This window comes from Netta rufina (genome assembly GCF_964035555.1).
Source record: "Netta rufina genome assembly, chromosome: 8".
In the NCBI taxonomy this organism is placed as follows: Eukaryota; Metazoa; Chordata; class Aves; order Anseriformes; family Anatidae; genus Netta; species Netta rufina.
In genome coordinates, this window is record NC_140131.1 from 20097071 (window position 1) to 20118097 (window position 21027).

The window sequence follows — 21027 nt, forward strand, 5'->3', positions numbered from 1 at the left end:
CATTTTTTTTCCGCTTAGGACCTCTGAAATTAATGCAGTCTTCCCTTTGGTTTCGTAAACTGTGGGGTCAGACTCCTCAGACTTTGAAGACCTGGAGACATGTCTTCTAGGACTACCTGTCCCAGCGCTGTCTCAGCCCACGAGGGTCATGGCACTGACAGTGGAAACAGTAGTACTTAATTTAAGAGAGTATCTGGCACTTACAGCACAGCCCAAGGCCCTGCAGTCCCACTACTATTATTATTGGAATTGGCGTTGTTGTTATTAAGTTAGATCCTGATCCTTTTACACTGCTGAGGACATGAACTCTGTAAAGACCAATGCTGTTGGTGTACTGGTGAAGGCAGTGTAGATCCCCAATCTGTGCAGAAAGCACTACACAGGGGAGAATAAAACCTAAATCTCCCAACTACCACTTTTCTCCGAGCACAGAGACATGCCAGCCCTGCAGGAGTAGTGAGGATCGTTGTCGTGATGCCCAGGTGCCCATGGTGTTACTGCTCTGCTGTTCGCTGTAGGACAGGTGCAAAGTGACCTTTAGAAATGGATGTATTGCATATTCCCATTCCAGTATTTTATTTTATTTTATTTTATTTTATTTTATTTTATTTTATTTTATTTTATTTTATTTTATTTTATTTTATTTTATTTTATTTTATTTTAATTTTTTACTTCTACGACTGTTTATCTTCAGCTCTGGAGACTGGAGGAGAGACAGCCAGCAGTCTCATTAGGAGGCTTCCCCCTCTAGACATGCCCCTTGGTGGAGCTGTCTCCAGACCTGTTCCCCTCTCCTCATTAAGCTTATTTTGGAGTTTAGTTGGTACTTCTCCACCCTTCTGCAGCCATCCCAGACCACCCCCTCTCAGAGGGAGCTCTCTCCAAGGTCAGGCCATGCTCTGTTTTGAGCAGAACTGGCAGAGAGATGTCTCAGAGCGAAGTTGGAGGAACCTTTTGCTCATGTTCTTCCCTACAAAACATGCAGGCGTGGGGGCGAGGTGGCACCCCGTGGCACACGCCTGTGTCCTGCCGGGACTCCTTGTTCTTACCACCCGCTGCCACCTCCCACCAGACCGCTTGTCCTGAGGAAGCGGGCAGAGAGGAGAGCCATGGCTGTGAAAGCCTCCAGATTAGAGAAGCTGGGGAAATGTCTTCATATTTGTGTGACTGCATCTCACCTAAAGACGTCTCTAACAGTCCCTGCTCCTCCCGCACTTTACCAAGTTGGTCCCAGGCAGCTGAGGATGGAGTCTCCAGGCCTGCTGGCCCCTTGCCCATCTATCTACGGGCAACTCTTGCTTTTCCTCTTTGCCCCACCGATGTGTTTGCTGACTGTCTCCTCTCCCTCGTCCTTGCAGGGTGTACATGAGCGTGAAGGAGCTGAAGGAGGCCCTGCAGCTGAACAGCACCCACTTCCTCAACGTTTACTTTGCCAGCTCGGTGAGGGAAGAGTTGGCTGGTGCTGCCACTTGGCCATGGGATAAAGAGGCTCTTAGTCACCTCGGTAAGCAAGCGAACCTACCCGTGGGGCCTTGGGGGCGTTGGCTTCTCTCTCTCAGTGGGCTTGGCAAGAAGAGGCACTAGACTTTGCTCTCAGGTAGAGTGGGAGAAAAAGTAAGCTCATGTTTTGAGACAAAGCCTTTTGCCTTCAGTTACAGGTGCTTAGGGAGGTTTTGGAGTTATCACCTCTAGTTTAGCCCTTCTGTGGCAGGAGCTGGTGTTTTGGCACTGAATTGTGTTCAGTTCACCCCAGCCTTTTGGGATGGGGGCAGCTGGGAAAGTGAGCACAGACTTCCACCGCCATGGCTTGGCTCAACACTGAGGACGTGTAATGAACATCAAAAGTCACGGTAACAGGCTCTCTGCTTCTGTATAGAAAGGAGTCATCTGTTCCTAATGTCTATATGGATGGGGCTTTCAGGTAGCCACAAGCTCTGTTAGTGGTGAGGGCAGGGAATCAGTGGGGCAGGGAGTGAGGGGAAAGCTGCAGGTTCGCCATCGGTGCTGGCTCTGGAGGGGGAATAAGAGTTGTACTTGTCCAGATGCTTTAGGTGAGGAGGATTCTCTGAGACCTTCCTGGCCTATCCACCAGGGTTCTGGAAATGGTGAACTTCACTCTGCAGTGCTTAATGACAAACATATAAACCAGGAGCCTTGGTGACCTCAGAGCCAAGGCTCCTGAGCTGAACAGGCAGCGAGCTTTAGCCACTTCCAAATCCAGCTGCAAATGTGAGGATGACTATCAAATTAAACCTCGTTTTTATAACTTGGCTTGCTACCTGCTGAAGGCAAGGTATTCTGGCTTCAGTGAATTCAAGGCAAACCATTAAGGTCATCAGTCTTGGCAGACTGTGAAATTGTTAAAACGGCAGCTGCTTCGCTAGAATGTAAATGTACCGTGTGTTTTCTCCTATTTCTGTTGTCTCTTTTTTTTCCTGCCTCTCCCTCCACCTCTTCAATGTCAGAATTTTCTGGCAAGGCCCTTTACACTTTGTAGTCAAAACATCTAAAGTGTTTCTCAATAAGTAACTGGAAATAATTACTCGTGACACCTGCGCAGCAGACCTAGACCTTCTGCTTTTACAAGTGCGTGATGTTCAACCCTTAAAGTTTTACGCCGCTCTTAAAGACCTGTTTTAAAGTTCTTTTGTGCCAGTTTCCCTCCCTCAATGAGTTTCAGGGCTGGTTTTTCAATAGCATATTGCTACAATTGCTTGTCGAGGAAGGCAAACCTCCATGAAATTTATTCCTTCAGCTTCCAGAAATCACTTCCAAGGCTCAGCTGGACAATCATCTTACTACAGCAAGTGCTTCAGCCACACATGTTCTTGTCAGACCCCTCCCGATGGCTTGCAAGGAGGTGTACAGAAGGGTAATCAGGGTAACTGGTTTAATCAAAAGCTTGCATTTAACTCTGGTCTTGGAGTTTGTGTCCAGCCAGAGTCCTTAAGCAGGGATTGCACCATCTGGAAATGTTGGATCAGGGTTTTACCAGGGAGGTTCAGGGGAAAAGGGGTGTTGTCCTGGCTCTAGTGCCAGAGCTGTGAAGTGTGAAGCTGGATCTAAACTTCTCTGAGGCTCTGGCACAGACCAAAGACTTCGGTTCAAGACAGTCCTTGGTTTTAGATTTAATGAGCTGGGGAGGGAGGGTGACAGATTCTCTTCTCTGTAAACAGTAGGCTCCAGCACATCATCAAGTGTTTTGTACTAGGCACAGTGTATACCATTGTCAGTGCAGAAGAAATTTAGGACTGAGCAGGAGGTTACCTGCTCTGAGTAAATCTGAAGGTACGGTAGGGAGGAAAGAGCAAAGAAAGCCTTGGGAGGAGTGAATAGTAGCTTGAGAAAATTTCCTGAGCTTTAAGGCCCTAGCAGTGACCAGGGATGCCAACAGGCTTTTACAGAAGAGAGGAATCAGTCTCCAGAAAGACACTGTTTTTCCCTTCTTGTGCTGATTCTTGCAGGTCTCCTGCCTCTCCTGATGTTAATGGCTTAGGTCAGCCCACAGGTTTTGCTCCCCCTGTGCCACTGTGTCTTCCTGTGGAGCAGAAATGCCACCTTGCAAACATAGACCCTGCCCCATTGGTTTTCTTTTGCTTTGATTCTCCAACAAAATCAGGTTGGTTCCTTGAGTATCACTTGACTTCCCTAAGAAGCTAACTTGCCTCCTGGCCAGACTTTCCTCCCCACTTTTCTCCATTTGTCTCTCTGAAATGGACTTTCTTAGATGTTTTCAAGAGAAGTACCATAAGACTTCTCTCCAACTGCCTTTCTTTATTCTGTTTCAACCTCTTCTCTCATCCCAAAGCTCGCTAAACATATTGTTTCCAAATTATCCTTCTCTTCTTCTCTAGATGGTTTTAATCTGCCCTCTGGACTTTGAACTCTGTAGAAACTCTTTCATGCCCTCCAAGTGTGTCCATCAAGAAGGTCCTCTTCACCTTCCCGTTGGCATTGTCACCTTCTGGAAGTTTCAGAAAATGTTGTTTTTTTCTTCCCTTTTGCTCACCTATTTACAACACCCTTTTTGGGGTATTGTAAATTACATGAACATTCCAATGCTGATGACCTGCAGATCCATTGCTCTCCTCCAGGTTGTTTTCCTGAATAAATTCAAATTTCATGCAGTTTCTGCAGACTTACTGTCTTAGCCCAGTAGCAATACCAACAAATAGCGGCTATGTTCCTTGAGGCGTAAAGGGTAATGACTGACTTGGAGAGGGTGAACTGGTCTGTGACATCTCTATAGGCAATATTTCAGTTGCTTTACAGCTTCCAGACAGAGACAGCTTGTACCCAGCCAGCAGCAGAAGCAAAATCTCAAGTCTGTTTGCAGTGCTTCATCTAACCATACTTTGTCTCAGTGTTTCCACCATAATCACAGTCAGTTCTTCTCAAATTCAGAGTGTTCTTGCTAGGAGTCCAGGACTAATTTTCTGAGAACTTGCAAGTAAATCTCTTTAACTGCAAAACACAGAGATGAAGAACTCCTGTCCTATATAAAATTCATCTTTCCGCAACGGAAAGCCTTGCCTCAAAAATCCCAGCAATGCAATAATGTAGACACTTCAAACTTTGTCTAGTTGCATGTGAACGGTATTTGCATAAACATGGTTGAAAGGCAATGGGAGCATGAATATTTGATGTTATAAACATTTTCTGTAGTTATATAAGCTGAGGCCAGCTCATATATCTGCTGAGGTCATTGGATCCTGACGGAGGGCCAGTCGTTCACCAGAGGTACCTCTAGCAGTGGCCATCTTCCTGCCTGACTAACCACCGTGCGTTTGTTCCACCAGCTGCCATTCTCCAGTTGCCCAGACTTGGTTTGGCAGGCACGTCCAAAGACGTCTCTGGTTCACCTACCCTTGATGCCACGGGGACACGACACTGACATTTTTAGCTTGGCTGTGCAAATGCTGATCCTGGGGGGGTTCTTTGGTCTTGTCCTCAGGCATGAGAGGACGAGGTCACTTAACGCCTGATTTAGTACACCTCCCAGAGCAGAAGGAGGTAAAGGTGGAAGGAAAGATCTGATGTGCAGAGGAAGGAGAGGGGACACTGTTCTTGTTGCAACGGGATGTTATGAACACCTCCATATCTTGCCTTCATAGCAGAGACCCTCCAAGTGGGGAAATGCAACTCCCAGGTCTAAAGCTGGGGGGTTCTTGGAGCCCTTTGCTCACCAGGGAGCTGTGGGGAGAATGGAGGGATGGGGAAGGTCTGGAAGACAGGCACTGTTCTCATGCTGTTTCTAATCCTGCCATCTAATTAGCTGTAAGAAGGACTAAAAATACGACTGTCCTTGTGGAGTGTGGGGGAGGAATGGGATAGGGGAAGCCAGCAGAGAGGAGGGAGTGACAGGGTATCCCAGCCTTGGCATCCCTCCCCTGCGACAGTTTTCTCTCTCCCTGCATCAGAATCCCATTTTTTCCCCTGTTTGGGAAGAGCATCGGGTTTCTGGTGGAAGGAGGATGGTTTGGTCGCAGGGCCTCTGGTGCCCCTCAGGCCCGTCTTTGTGGTTAGTGCTGCAGGATTCGTGCAGGGCTTTCACATCTCACTCGTTTTGTTTATGAACATTATTTTCTTTCTGCATGCACATTCCTCCTTTCAGACCTTTGGGCAGGCAGTCCCCTGCCTTGTTCAGGCTTGGGTTTGGCCGCAGAGTTGCCTTTTCTTTCTGTTTTCTCTGTTTGCTTTGAAATGAGAAGTAGCTTTCTATATGCCCACTAGGTTCTCCGTCGATGGGGTGCCCTCTGCTATCTACAGTATTTGCCAGCCTGAGAGCTGGGAGAGAGGAAGCGTGCAAAAACCTTCTGAACAACAGGATACAGTCGAACATGAAGGTCCTGAAAGGATTTTCAAGCTCTGTAGCTTATTGTGGCTCATAACCAGTCAGATCTATAGGACCAAGGTACAAGGTCCTTTACTCCAGTGCTCTGGGGAGAAAGGGCATGCGGTCACTATGTGCCCCATCCTTTGCCTTGGGCCAACAAAATGCCTGGGTTTAGCCTCCACACTGGGGACAAAGCATGAGGAAGAACAACCACTGCGAGTTTTTTGCTAGGAAGTGGTGCCATTTCACGCCGCTGCTGCCTCCCAGCCCCTCCGTGAGCCACACGCAGCGCAGGGCGCTGCATGGAAGGTGCCACCCTTACTTCCTCACCCTTTCAACCTGTTGGGCTTGGAAGAATTGCTCAGGGCATCTCGGAAGGCCCTTTCCAGCCCCAGCCCCGTGTTCGTAAAGCACGGCTCCACCAGAGGAGTCGCAGTCCTGCTGGTCCCCTGCCAGGGACACTGTGATCTGAAGAAAGCCCTCGCTTGGAGGGAATGCCCTGTACTTGAGGACAGGAGGTAGGCCAGCAGCGCACGGAGCTGATTCAGGAGCAGATTTCAAGCTGTCTATGCTGTGGCTGGACACAGGATCGCACGGTGGCCCTCTGCCAGTTTTAACTTTGCTGGCAGGGGCAGCGATCAGCAGCAGAGATGCAGTAGCAGAGGCTTTGCTGTGAGGTAGCTGGCACAGTAAATTCTCCAGGGCCTTGCAAAGGAGGGAGCAAGCTGCACGGGAGCCAACTATTCACTGCACTGCCATCCGAGCTGTCTAGGTTAACAGTAGTTGGGTAAAAACAGCCTGCCATGCCATGGAGGTATTGCCTGGAGTTGGCCTGGGCACATGTTGGGAGCTGCTTTTTTCCCTCTTGTCTTGATGATATTTCCCAGCCCTTGCTCCTGCACCGCAGGGCAGCACAGAGAAGTGGCTGGAACAAGGAGAAGGGGATGAGGAAGGAGATAGCCACTGAAAAACAGGGAGAAGAGGAGCAGTTTTGAAAGAAGTTTGTTTGGGCAGAATACAGAAAAGAAAAGGAAGAGAGAGGAGAAGAGGGGCAAGTTTTGTTCTTGAGCATCTTCCACAGAGAGCTGCCCAGCTGGTGTGGGGCACGGCTGTCATTACAGGATGTGCATCCTGCCTTGGCAGTCAGATCTGGCGGCGAGCAAAGGGAAGGCTCTGCTCCTCTTGGCTTTCCTCGACATCATTGCTCCTTCCTCTTCTCATAACGGGCAGGTGGGCAGGAGAGGAGAAACGCTTTGTCCAGCAGGCTGCTCGGGGCAAGGTGAGCATGGGACCTACCCAGTGCTTTTGGATCTTCTGGACTCTTGCTGAAGGTGGCTCCCAGTTGGCAAAGCCAAGCGTGTCAAGACTTTGCAAGGCAATTGGTTCTCATCTGCCGTAGGAGCTGGCATACTTTAGCCACCTGGGCCTGGGGATGAGCTGTCTAATCTCTCCTCTGGTTCAAAAGATTGTCCCTGTAAGCCCAGGTCTCAGTTTGGTGCCCCAGCTCCAGACTTCATTTGGAGTTTTAAGTGTGAACCAAAGTAGACAATGACTTATAAACACAGAGGGAAATGGTAGCTGAAACAACTGAAGACTTTTTGGGGAGCAATATGGTCAGAAGGGGGAAGAGAAACCAGCCACCCTACTCTGAAGCAAGGGAGCCTTCTTCCAACCCTGCAAGGCCAATACTGGCCCCCACCTGGCACCTTCTTTGTGACCTGGAAGCACAGTGAGAAGAATTTTAGCCAGCACAAGTGAGTAAGGGCAGCTGCTCGCTGTCACTTTCTTACAATGATTTCCCTGTGCTTGAAATTCCAGGTGGTGTTGTCCTCAACCCTGCTTATTATGGTATGCATGGCCACACGAACACCATGATCCACGAAGTGGGACATGTCCTGGGGCTGTACCATGTCTTTAAGGGAGTGAGCGAGAGGGAATCTTGTGACGATCCCTGCAGGGAGACAACTCCGTCTATGGAGACGGGAGACCTCTGCGCTGACACTGCCCCGACCCCAAAGAGTAAGCTCTGTCGGGACCCAGACCCTACCAATGACACCTGTGGCCAGATGCATTTCACGGGGACGCCCTTCAACAACTACATGAGCTACACAGGTGAGGAGCAGTCGTTGTTAGAAATGGGAAGGGGTGACCTCTGCGAGAAACTTGTGTTTCACTCCCTTCCGCCTTGCTCCCCAGCTAACGTGCTCCCTCCTGGTGTGCGAGGATGCGCTTGCAGGAACCTCATAGCCCCTCTCTTGCTGTGGTTTCCATCCCTCCCTGCCTGCCTGCCCGTGGCTTGCTGGAAGTGCACTGAGGCTGCTCTGCCTTCCTGTTGGCATGTGCTTGTTCTCCTGTCCTGAAGCAGTGTTATTATTATTATTTATTTATTTACGGTTACTTATTATGACCGGAGCCACGGTGGCAAGCGCGGGGTTGTGGAGCTGCTGAGGCAGTGCCATCTTGTGGCCCTGGGGACACACGACACCAGCCATCCCTGGCAGGAGAGCCACCAGGCGCTGGTGTCTCCCAGGTCTCCCCAGGGTTCTCCGAAAGAGGATTCGGGGATCAGGGAGAGTGCCAGCTGATCCCTGCCACCCTCATCCTGACCGCTGTTCCCCCAGATGATGACTGCACCAACACCTTCACCCCCAACCAAGTGGCCCGGATGCATTGCTACCTGGACCTGGTGTACCAGCGCTGGAGCCAGAGCAAGAAGCCTGCGCCCATCCCAATCCCACCCATGGTCACGGGGCAGACTCAGGACTCCCTCAGCATCTACTGGCTGCCTCCCATCAGCGGTGTTATCCACGAGAGGTGAGAGAGCAACATCCTCCTCACATCAGTTTACTTGTGCAGGGATCTGCTGGGGCAGAGAGCAGGGGATGGGGGGAGCCTTTTGGGAGTCAGTGAAGACACCAGGGAGGGCTGGCACACCCCTCGTGCCCCCTGCCAGCTGGCGAGTCTCACCCCAGCCTTAGCAAGCACCCATTCCTGCAGCTGCCCTGGTGATGGAGGGTGTAGATCTGGTCCTGGCACCTTCTTCCCTGTGACCAGCTCCTGCGGATCTGGGCTGTGTGCAGGGCTCTCCCACCAGCCTCTGCCATCGGGGTGTGGGGAGGCGATGCCAAGGAGCATCGGGAGGTGATGCCAATTCTTAAACCCAAGAGTGCAATCACGGAATGAAAAACGAGCTTCATTTAGCACTTATTGTATAAAATAGCCATTTACCAGGAGGAAATGCAGCCTTGTGGTTAAGGCAGGGAGCTGGAACCGCAAGAGCTGGGTTTCGTTCCCAGCGCTGTCGCAGACTGGCAGTGTAACTAACTGGGGGTAACTTGAGGGATGTTTCAAGCAGGAGAAATGGAATCAGTCATTTGGCCTCCTCGGGCAGCTGTCTTCCTTTTATCTTGCTAATGCTGGGGAGTCACTGAGACCTGGACAAGCAGCTCGTGCCTCTGTTCAGCAGCCCCTCTAACTAAAGCAGTTCAGTTTCCACCAATTTTCAGGTCTATGTTTTTATTATTGGACCTTAAGCACATCTTAGAGATTTCAAGCTTGCTTAAAAGCTGCTTCACAAAGCCATCTTTTGCAATTTAAATGAAGTGTTTTAGGGCCACTGACACAAGCATGGTTCCATGGTTGCTGTCTTTTCAAAGAATTAATGTTCTCCATGATGGGCCTTTCATGCTGGGGGTGGCAGGAGCCTGTTACCCACCCAGGCGTGAGAGCCTCCTGGTGCTGGGTGTTGTGAGCCATTCAGACAAGAACAATCTGTCGTGGGGCTTCCTGAGAAGTTGGGTTCCTTGGTTTTCTAGCTTCGTATCTGATTCTGCTTGAGCAAACTTGTATGGAAATGTAACTGGCCATGATTATACACGCAATTCCTTTGTGTCTGTGGTCTGCAGGGAGCTGGACACTCTCTGTGATGACTGTGCTGAAGACGGCACTTTCCGTCAGTACGTGCACGAGGCCTCGTCCCCTCGGGTGTGCGACTCCTCTGGCTACTGGACCCCAGAAGAGGCAGAAGGTACTCTCGTCCTCTCTCTCCTTGTCCGTGAATCCTCTGGGTGGAGATGAGGTCTTGCTGGGAGAAGGAAAAGGAGCTTTTCTTTGAGAGAGTGAACCTTCTCCTCTTCAACGAGGCTTGCTAGTGCAGGAGGTGCCCAGAAGGTACCCAGAAGGTTTCATTGAAATAAAAGGCTTACAATATAGATATTGGGGCCTCATCCAAAACCATGGGGACGTTCCCAGGCTTTGAGACCACTCTGTCCGAAGGGAGCAGGAGAAGCCCCTTGCCCAGTCCTACGCATTGTGTACCAAGTCCTGGCTGATCGGGGTCGGATGCTATTCTTGCTGGTTTGCAGAGCTACTTCATGAGCTGCCTGGGAGCTCTGGCTCACAAGGTCATGCAGCTGCTGCAGAAGTTGTTGGGCTTTCTATGCTGCAGAAGGGGCAGGAGACCAGGTGAAACAATCCCATGTAGTGTGCACGCTGCTGTTGAAACCTGTGGAGCCAGAGGATCTGCTAGTCCTGTGTGTCTACATGTGTTTGAGCCACTAAGGCTGGCTGAAAATGCACCAGGGACTGCTGAGAAAGTACAGCTGGGACTTCGTTACCCCCTTGGGACAAAGCCCATGCTTTGAGAACAGGAGCGTCAGCATATAGCTGGGGTTCAGTGCCTGAAAACTCATCTCTAGATTTGGCATATCATGGGATTATCTCTTGCTAGCATTGCAAATCACACACACACATGCATGCGCACACAGGCAAGTTAAAGAAATAATCAAATTTGTGCTTATTCAGTGATACCAAACAAATCAAAGCTTGGCTCATTTATCTTCAGTAGTTCCTGTTTCCCCTGCCTGTCTGATTCACTGGCAAATTAAAACTGCAGCTGGAAGTATTGGATGTTTTTTTCTCCTTTGCATGAGCCTGTAATTATCACAAGCTCATGTTGGCTCTGGTGGAAAAGAGACAGGTTTTAAGGTTTTTAGAAGAGGAAAGTTAAATGGATGCAGGCTTTGAACTGCTGCTCCCTAAGGAACGCTTGCAGTGGTTTATGGAGACAAGAGTATTTCACTACAGGATGATGAAATCTGGTGATGCTTTCTGAGACTGAAAGCCCAATGCTACATCTGTCTTGCTGAGTGCTAATCCTCCACCAGGGGAAGAAAGCCGGACAGCTGGGGCCAGCCTGGGCACCATACTGGAGGTTCTGGTGGCCCTCAGCAAGCCTTCTGCACCCATGAGACCACACAGCAAGATTTGTGTCCTCCAGCCACGTCCAGGCAGGTGCTAGAGCTACTGGTGGCACCAAGACCTGATGCAGTGTGGGTACAAATATCCTGTCTGTCAGAGGGCTTGGCAGATCTGATGCTACCAGGAGATGGGAGGCCAGTGGTGCTTGTTGCTTTCTGCGATGTCCACGACCTCTGGAACCTGCAGCTATAGCACAGATGCATAAGCTCCTATGGGGACCCTGTGGGGAGGATGGCCCCTTTGGGTCGCCTGTAAGGTCAGCTGTCGCCTGGTTCTCATCCTCTTCTTTGTCCTTCTGCCTAGGGCCCCCAGACGTGGATCAGCCCTGCGAGCCCAGCCTGCAGGCCTGGAGCCCAGAGCTCCACCTGTACCACATGAACATGACCGTGCCTTGCCCCCAGCCGGATGGCTGCATCCTGGAGCTGCGCTTCCTGCACCCTGTCTACCCCGATTCCCTCACCCTCTGGACCACGTACCTCTCCACTGACTCACCCAAGGCACTGTCTGACATCGAAATCCTGACAGAGCAGGGGGAGTCCATCCATTTGGGCCCCCTGGACACCTTCTGTGACGTCCCTTTTACCGTGAAGCTCAACATCCACAAGAAGGTGTCCGGAGTCAAAATCTACACCTTCGATGAGAGGATGGAGATAGACACGGCCCTGCTGACCTCCATGCCCCACAGCTCCCTCTGCTCCTCCTGCAAGCTGATCCAATACCGTGTCCTCCGCGAGCCCCCCTTTGCAGATGGATCCCCCGCCACGGCAGCACAGGCGCACCGCGAGTTTGTCGATACGTGAGTGCCACCCGCGGGCCCCCGAGTGGGTTTGTGTCTGGCCCAGTGCTGTGAGCAGACTCCATGCTCAAGCTCACGGGGTTACGAGGCCCAGCCACCGTGTCTTGCTGCGAGCAGCCTCCCCGCCTGCCATCGAGGAAGCTTTTTGCTGCCCCGTTGCACTAGTGCAGGCCTTGCCAAGGAGTTGAGGCTAGCGAGAAGGAACTCATTAAACCCAGAAACGAGGCTAGTAAAGTGGTTGTTAGAGTTCATGCAGCTTCTCCCCGGCTCAGTCCCTCAGGGAAGGAATGGCAGGCCCCTCTGCATGACCTGGCAGCAGCTCTCTTCCCACAGCAGCTGCCTCTGGCAGCTAAGGGTGTGAAGACGCATGTCCAGCCACAGCACTGCCTGGGCACAGACGTGTGATTCCTGTAACAGGGGCGATCAAATTTGTTGCAGGTTGCATGGGTTGTTCCCTCCTGCTCCTTGCTCATATCCTCCGTGTTCCTGCAGGGAAGTGACGCCTGGGCAGGTGTACCGCTACCAGGTGCAGGCCGTCTCTGGGACAACCCTGGGAGAAGCTTCCCCACCGCTTGTCCACGTCCACGGAGCGCCCTACTGTGGGGATGGGAAGGTGACCGCGTAAGTCAAGAAACCCATGCTCTCAGCTGAGGGTCTTTAAGCTGGCAGGTCATCCTGCCCAAAAGGGAAGTGCAGGGTTGGTCCTCCACCCAGGGGTACCGGCCTGAAGATAGCTGCGCTCCCATCTTAGGAGATGGAGATGGTCTTTGTGAGGAGCAGGGTCTGGATGAGGGGTCCAACCTGAACTTTGTCCCCATTTTCATCCCCTGGGCATGATGCAGTGTCTTTTCTCCTCCCTCTTACCCCATGCGGTGTTCTTCCTTTTCTCCCCCCTTCTATGGAAATGGACCCGAGGCATGGAGTCCTCACTTGTTATGAGGCAGAAGCACCCAGGGAGTGTGAGTCAAGGGTGGTGTTAACACATCTGGGTGATGTCCTCTTAGGAGCCTGGAGGAAGAATGTGATGATGGGGACTTGCTGGATGGAGATGGCTGCTCCAGGAAGTGTAAGAAGGAAAAAGGCTTCAACTGTGTCGGTGAGTCTGAGTAGATTTGAGATACCCTTGCTAGGCAGAAATCAAAACAGTGAACTGCTCTCACTTCCCTCATAACAGTCCTTAGAGCACATGGTGGTGCATGTCACTGTAATAAAATGTGGATCTGCAGCTGGAGTGATCTACAGGACTTGTCAGGCCCTCATGATAGGAAATCCCAGGGCCAAATGACCATCACGCCTCCTGGGAGAGGAGCTGTGTGTGCCTGCAGCCTGGTTTGCAAGCAGGGCATTCTCCATCTCCTTGCAGGAGAGCCGAGCCTGTGCTACGTGCATGATGGAGACGGTGTGTGTGAGCCCTTTGAGAAAACAAGCAGTGTCCTAGACTGCGGTCCCTACACACCCAACGGATACGTGGACCTGTGGGCAGCAAAAGCCTATGCCTCGCATCAGGATGAGAAGTCCTGCCCTGCTTCCTTGGCCACTGGAGAGCCTGTTGCGAAGGTAAGTGAAGGCATGACAGAAAAAAAAGACTTTTCTAGCCTATCCCCACCCCCTCCCAGTAAAGCTGGGGGATTTGCTGTCTGAGCAGGATTTTACTGAGGCAGAAATCAAAGCTTCAGAGCAGCTCTGGAAGTGTTGACTGACTACTGTGCTCCCATGCAGAGAGCCAGTAGAAGACCAGAGCATTTCCTACACCCCTCTTGCAGTAGTTTCTAGGGCCAGGAATTGCAGTCCATGGAGGGGTTTCTCATCAAAATGGGGGGCACCTCCCCTGTATGCAGTAAGGGACCACCCCTGTCCCACCAGCTAAGTACACGTGAGCAGTGGTTCCACAAAAAAAAAAAAAAAAAAAAAAAAAAAGTAATACCTTATAAAATTGGGGCCTGAAAGGATAAAATCACATGTACATCAACATCTGTGCTGCTCTCAGGCTGTCTGATCTGAAGCCAAAGAAAAAATCAATGGGAGAATCATCTTTCATATAGGCTTTGGAGCAGGGCCCTGGAGGTCCTCGGATGGGATTTCACCTGATCAGTGTTAACATGGTGTAACATGGTGTGTGTGTGTGTATTCTTTCCTAGCAAGCTGAAGAAGGGGAATAAGTGTGTAGAGAGGGCACATTTTTAGCCATTTATATGTGCACTTCAGCTGATCTGATGATCTGAGTATCATGAAGATGGTTCCTTGCTTAGTTAAATTGTCCGTATGTACGTGATTAGTGGGATGCCTTGGGCTTGGGTGTCTAATCCTCTAGAAGGACACACTTATCTCCCAGGCTTTGTCCCCCAGGCCTAGAGGGAGACCTGGCACACCGCAGGGCACCAAATGGTGCTGAAACCTGGTATTCAGGCAAAAAAATCTCATCTTTAGATCTTGTTGGCCCAGTCACAATCCAGAGACTATGGTCTTTCTGCCATCCTACAGCCTGTCTCAGGTCCACAGGCACCATGAGGTACTTCAACAGCATATTTACACCACCCCAAAAGGACAAAGGCTTTCTGCACACATGTATGAGGAACACCTCAGGGTCCATACCTCTGCTTCACACTGTGTTGAGCCTCCCCTTAGTTTCTGTAGGTGCTCTTTAATTCTTTCTCTTACTTCCCTCTCTTCTTTCTGGGTTGAAAAAAACAAAACATACAAACCTCTCTTCTTTCAGGCATGTAAATCCTACCTTCACGCTGTGCCAAAGGACCTTTCCCAGGCTGCTTGGTTCCCATGTTCTCGCAGCCAAGACAACGCTCAGGATCCAAATGAGGAGAGGATGCCCTTGGGCGGTGAGAAAGTTTGGCTGAAGGTAAGCGAGGGCGTGTGGTCAGGCACAGAAAGATATGCTTGCCTTTATCCCAACACTTTGGTGACCAAGGCCAGTCCTCTTCTGCCCTTCAGTAGGAGCTATGGCAGCCTGAAAAGCTGCTCAGATGGGACTGTATACCCTACCAAGCTCTTTGCAAACCCTGGATGCCTGTGGCTGGGTCTTAGGTAGTTGCCCCATTCCCACTGTGAACAGCAAACCCATCCTGGGGCAGACTGCCAGGAGGAGGGCTGTGCCAGAAACCAGAAGCCCACAGAAATGTTTTGAGGCTGAGAAACAACTTGCTCCTGACTACTCCCTGCAGTCGAGCTGTGCTGTTACACCCGCAAAAGGGTGGGCACAAGCTGGCTGAGCTGTGCTAAAGGCCTGGGTTGTTGCTGTTGTTGCTCCCCACGGCTGGGAAAAGCAGCAGCGGGTGCTTCAGAAGCTGTGAGGGTTATAAGAAGAGCAGCATCTTTGGGGATGCTGGGTCACCTGCTGCCTGAGCCTTCAAGAGAGGCTGCTCTCAACATGCCAGGATAAAGATCAGAACATCTGCTCTTTAGCCTCATGAAAATCCCACTTCCAGTTGGCTTCACCTGGAGATATACTGTCCTCCTGCCTCGGTGACTCCACACCTAAGAAGATGCTTTTATGTGCCCAAGCTGCTGGTCTCCAGCCTGCGCTGGTCTTGGGAGGGTGTCTGGCACATCAACCTCTCCATCCCAGCAGGCAGGGCAGGGGAGAGCCGAGGGCTGGGCCAAGGCGGTTTTTACAGTGTTGATTTTCTGACTGCAGCCACAGTTTGGAGGTTTCGTGGCTGCTGCCTCGTGTTACTGGAAAGATGGGTTGTGGTTTGCTGCTTCCTCAGCAGCCTGAGGGACACCTTGCCCTGCTTGGCTGGAGGCTGTCTAGAGAGGACCTCATCCTGGGACTCTCAGAGCCTCAGGGAATCACCAAACCCAAGCCAATAAACTTCGCTCTTGCCTCTCCATCCTCTCTGAGGTCCTCTCCAAAGAACTTCCTTTAACTGATTTTTTTTCCCCCCTCTGTCTGTGCTCACAACCTACTTTCCAGGTTCAGTCTCTGGTGTAGGCCATGACAGACGTACCTCCTTTCTTCCTTTGCTAGTGAGAAGTCAGAAATCTCCCTCTCTGCCCTACCTAGAGGAAAGCTTGCTCTCCACTTCTCACCGGGGGTTAAAGCATGTTCCAGTTTTATTGGAGCTTGTGGTCAGTTCTCTTCCTCTATGGATGTTTATATTAAAGACTTTCATTATTGGTTCTCCATGCTCTCTTTAGGAGTGCTATTATTTTCCGCCCATAAAATTATTTATGGACTAGTAATAAATATGCCCTTTTCTTTCTCTCTCTCTCTTTTTTTTTTTTTTTTTTTTATAGTTTTCCTGATTGGTAACATATTGGGTTGGGAAAGACAGATTCTTGTTGACAATTTGCCTAGCACGCCCGCCTGTGCGGACAGGAACGGTGCTGCTCCTACACGCGTGCACATGTAATTTCGTGGCTACCATCCCCCTCGGCCAGCTCAGAGCTGCACCTGTGTCACCTGGGCTAAAACCATGCCACGAGCCTCACCACAGTGTAGGAATTGCTTCCTACCTCCTCAAGAGGTAGCACCAATGAGCGAGGAAAAGGTTGGGTCGTGTTGTAGGGGGGCAAGAGGTGCACGTGGCTGTACCACCTAATGAAGCATCGACCGTGCAGATGGGAATAATTACCACTTGCAGATCTGCGGCCATGCTTTGTTCTCTGTTTGCAACACATCCGACGCAGGGAGGAATCAAAATCACTTGGAGGCAAGTCACGATGCGTAACACACAGGAAATTAAATGTGAAGGGGGGCAGGGAGGGAGAAGAAAAATTAAACAGATAGCCTGCTGTGGTCAAACACAAAATATGTAAAAATAAATTAAGAACTATTTTTTTTTTTTTAAAGTAAATTGGGATGTTAGGTAATCCAGCTGCCCTGGCTCTAACTTGGGGCCACTCAGTGCACTCCTGCAGGCTGGGAGACCTGAGCTGGCACCCAAGGCTGGCTGCTGTCAGTGGCTGTGCCACTTTGGCTGCCTAGGTGGGATAGGGAGCAGTGGGGCAGGTGCTGTCCTCACCCCATGCTAGCACCGGCCGAGAGCTGAGCTCTGTGGTGTGCAAGGGCAGTGCCCAGCATGGCTGGGCTGAAACGCCGCTTGGTGGCTGCTCTCCGGGCTGTGCCTGGCCAGCCGGGACTTGTCCTCCTCCCAAATGCAGCTTCGCCTTGAATTTCTGGACTCCATCTATGCCTGCATTCAACAAAAACACTCCATAGGGTGGATCTGGATTGAAACACATCTTGGCGCTGGGTGTGGGGGGGTCTGGGGTGGGGGAGAAAAACATTTCTATCCTCTTACTTCCCAGGAACGTCTGCCCCGCCGTGATTGATGCCACCCATTTCCCAGCTGCCTCCTGTAGCCTTCAGGGCTGCAGACAAGTGGGGAGCTGTCAGCTCTCCGAGCAGGCAGGACTTCCTGCCACAAATCTTTCCACGTGTTGGCTGACGGACAGCTCGCGCTCGCTCTGGCTTCTGGGGCCGTGTCTTGTTTTTAGTGGAAATAGTGCGGCAGCAGAGCCGGGGCTTGCACTACCCAGGTGCCTCGCTGGTGTAGAAGGGGGAACCTGGCGAGGAAGGGCAGAGAAAGGGGGATCCAGGTCTTGGTCAAATAGGGCTTCGTTTTAACAGCAGCAAATGGGGAAGCTGGGGAGATGCCATAAATGTATGGCAAGGCAGGACTGGTGCACATGGGAAATAGTAGTGAAGGGAAAGGAGGAGGGGAAGGACCATGTTCCTGCACCCTCCTTTCCTTCCCCCTGCCCATTCACTGACCCCACGCAGTGTGTGAACCCCAACCCTCCTCTCCCCACCTGCTCCCTCCTTGCCTCCCTCTGGTGCCATCAGGAGGGTTGCACCAGGTGTGTGTGCTCCGACTCTCCCCCAGGTGTGCTTCGAGCGACCCGCAGTGCCCACCTCCATCCTGGTCTTCCTGGCCTCTGACGGCACGGCCCCGAGCGACCAGCACAAGCCGAGGGTGACCGTCCAGCTGAGCAATGTGGAAGGGCTGAACCGCTCCTTGGGTGAGCACCGGGCGCAGCGCCTCTGCTGCCCAAACTATGCTCTGGGCTTGTCTGCCAAGACACGTGGGCAAGCAGGGGTGGTGGTGGAGCACCGGAATGAGACACGGTGCTACCAGCGCTGAGCCTGTGCCTTCTTTTCTCCTCTTCACCTCGCAGGGACGCACGAGCTGTCGTGTCAGCACAACCCGCTCGTCATCGATGCAACCCGCGGCCAGAAGGACCCGTCCTACCGGGCTGGGTCGGTGCTGCTCAACTTCTCCTCCCCGCTCGTGGGCATCGCAGCCGTGGCCTTGCGGACGCCAGCTCTGCCGGGCTCTGCTGACCCCACCACCTGCCTGCTGCCACACGAGGAGGGACACGGCCATCAGCGATACAGGTATTGCTGCCTCGGGCGCCTTTCCAGGGGCTCTGGGCTTGGGTTTTGCTGGGTTTGGCTCCATGCAGGGAGTGCCTGAGCTTGAACTGGGGGGAAGGGAGTGGACCAGGTGGCCCCTTCCAACCCCAGCTGCTCCGTGACCACTCTTCATCCTCAAAGAGTTGCTTTGTGACTGTTCTCAGGTGGGTTTTGAATTGTTACTGGAAAGGCAGGTGTAATTAGACTTGATTTGTTTATCTCGCTGCATGGGTGAGGGGGCAGGAAAGCAGACTTTGTGCATGGCCTGTGCATATGCACAGAAGTGCATGAAGGCAGTGTTTCCTGATGGGAAAACCAAGCTCTCTCTGCTGAGCAGCTATTGCTGAGGGTTTCTTCTGTGTGTGCTTTGCTGACATCATCCCACCCAGTCCCTTCCTTCCCTGCAATATGGGGAACATGGACGAAGCTCCCCGTGCCACGGCTGACAGCCTCCCTTTGCTGGCTTGGGCTGCCTTGCTGATAAAGACGATAGCTGCCACAGTGCTTTGATGCCAGGCAGGCAGCAGTGCCCGAGTGTCTTTGTAAAGCTGTGAAGGAGAGGAGGTGTTTACAGAATGGGGTGCTGCTTTCCAGGCAGCTTGAGCTAGCAAAGGCACAGGTAAGGACCATCACCCAAGATAGGTTAAGTCGACAAGGCAGCAAGAGCATGCAGACATGAGGAGGGACAAGGGGATGATACCCAGCTTTGACCTGGAGCAGTAGTGGGGCTGGCAACCCCTGGTTGCTAAAATCACGTAACCGGGAATGCTGAGTTTGGGTCTGAGCTATTGTGGAGGCACTAAGAGCAAAGGGCTCTGGCTAGGGTCATCGCATCGCTACTCCTGTCATTATTTTTCTGCTGCTGATGGCCCTGGATGGATGAACATCCCTGATAATGAATGAGCGTGTGTGTGTTTGTCTAAAAGCTTGTGGGATCATGGTGTGATTGATTTATGTAGAGTTCTGGAAGCTGTGAATATCCAGCAGTTGCTTTTTACTTTTTTTTTTTTTTTTTTAAGTGCATGTGTGATTTATACAGAAACATAAATCTTAGTGAGTCAGCATATAAATATTATTCTCAGCCTTACATTAAAGGATCAGTGTCCACCTGAAATGCAGTCCGTTTCCTCCTGGTAGCTGTTACAGCTATGTACACACATGCTTCCAAGCCCCTAGCCAACTGATGTGGTTTTTCAATTACATTTTCTCATCCTTTAAAATAATTTTGTGCTCTCATTGCTTGAGAGCTTCCCCCTCCCCCTCAGAAGTGGCTGGAAGGATGAACAGACTGACCAGACATAGCTCAGCATCACTTATGCATGGGCAGAAGTACATAAAGGGACAGAGGAAAGTAAACTTTTCATAAAAACATACAGCTGGTGAGAGAGAAGAAGCTTCAAGGGGAGACCCTGTCAGCTCATTTTCTGTTAGACACCAGTGGATCCACATCAGTAGGGATCCAATCCCACCTTCAGGAAAAACACCACTTCCAGTGTCGGGAAAGAGGAAGGCAGCAAAGTCAGGCATGGGGCTGGCCTTTGGAGAAGAGATTTCCGGAGCAGTTTACTCTGGCCAGAGGCATCATGAGGTTCCAGCCATTAACAGGGTGGACACAGGGCTGAAATCAGCCTTGTTACAGTGTCTTAAAAATCTTCTGCTCATCACCCAGGCAGGAAGAATGGCAAAGTGATTAGCTTCAGCCCTTCCTTATCATGAAGCAGCTTCAAGCACCCCAAGCCCAGTCTGCTGGCCTCCCTGCAGTGACCTTCCCTGCTCAGCTGCGAGGGGGCAGGATGTTAAACTGCAGGTTATGCACGTGTCTTTAGCAAACACGCTAAGCAAATCAGATCCCCAGAGTCTGAGGAGTAGGAAATGCTATTTATAGTGTTGCTTTTCTGGACAAGAAGCTTGAATATTTAGAGGGGATAAGGCTTTGATTTACAATCTCCAGTAGTCTTGCTAATAATAAAGGATCTGCCTTTGCTAAGTCAGGAAAGGTCCAAGTATTTTTTTCCCTTTTATTGTGTTTATAAAATCTATTTCATATCCAAAACAAATGTTCAGTAGTACTTTTATTTTTCAGGGCTAATAATTGGTTTCACATAAGGGCAGGTGGAATCTGGGGAAAAGTATCCCTATTAAAAAAAAAAAAAAAAAAGGAATGTAAAATCTTTATAGGTTTAGAGATATTCAACTGTAAAAGATCATAGAAGATCTGTGTTATTCCAATAAAAAGTTGAATTGACCATTCGCATGCACCCAGCCTCGCATACACAGTACGTGCATGTAAGTGCTTTCCTAAAATAACCCAAGAAAGGGACAGTAACAAAAGCAAGAAAGAAACGAGGTTTCCTGACTTCAGCCTAGAAATGCTCGTTGCCAAAATAATAAATATGACTGCTTGGTATTTCTGCAACATCTTTCATCTTGAAGGATCTCAAAGTGCTTTGCAGGCTTAGGAAAACAAAGAGATCACGTTTCTGCTGGTGAAATGCAGCCATCTCCAGGTCAGGATGCAGAAGGCGATTGTCGCTAGAAAAACACGTCCTTGTTTTGAAGAAAGAGTTGCCTTCTCCCTTCAAACCCACCTCAGGCATCACAGGTGGGAAGAGCACTGGCAGACCAAAGTGGTATGGACCTTGCCCCTCGCTACCAGCACCACCACCCCCTCTCCACTGGGCTCTTTTTCGCATTCTGCACCGAATCGCAACCACATGAGGTCGAGCAGAAACCAGACTTTTAATAAGTTCCCTGAAAATTCCC

At 50.8% G+C, this 21027-nt stretch overlaps 1 protein-coding gene across 1 annotated transcript in view; it reads left to right on the forward strand.

The window, feature by feature from the left end:
* Window positions 1–21027, forward strand: part of PAPPA2 (pappalysin 2) — a gene marked incomplete at both ends in the record, with an annotated part of 72315 nt that overhangs the window by 17612 nt on the left and 33676 nt on the right. Inside the window, 11 exons of the mRNA XM_084291549.1 lie at window positions 1359–1504; window positions 7655–7948; window positions 8458–8650; window positions 9742–9863; window positions 11399–11891; window positions 12384–12512; window positions 12896–12987; window positions 13255–13448; window positions 14608–14745; window positions 17735–17870; window positions 18027–18246. Coding sequence (XP_084147675.1) covers window positions 1359–1504; window positions 7655–7948; window positions 8458–8650; window positions 9742–9863; window positions 11399–11891; window positions 12384–12512; window positions 12896–12987; window positions 13255–13448; window positions 14608–14745; window positions 17735–17870; window positions 18027–18246 — 2157 coding nt within the window. The remainder of the gene's footprint in view (window positions 1–1358; window positions 1505–7654; window positions 7949–8457; window positions 8651–9741; window positions 9864–11398; window positions 11892–12383; window positions 12513–12895; window positions 12988–13254; window positions 13449–14607; window positions 14746–17734; window positions 17871–18026; window positions 18247–21027) is intronic.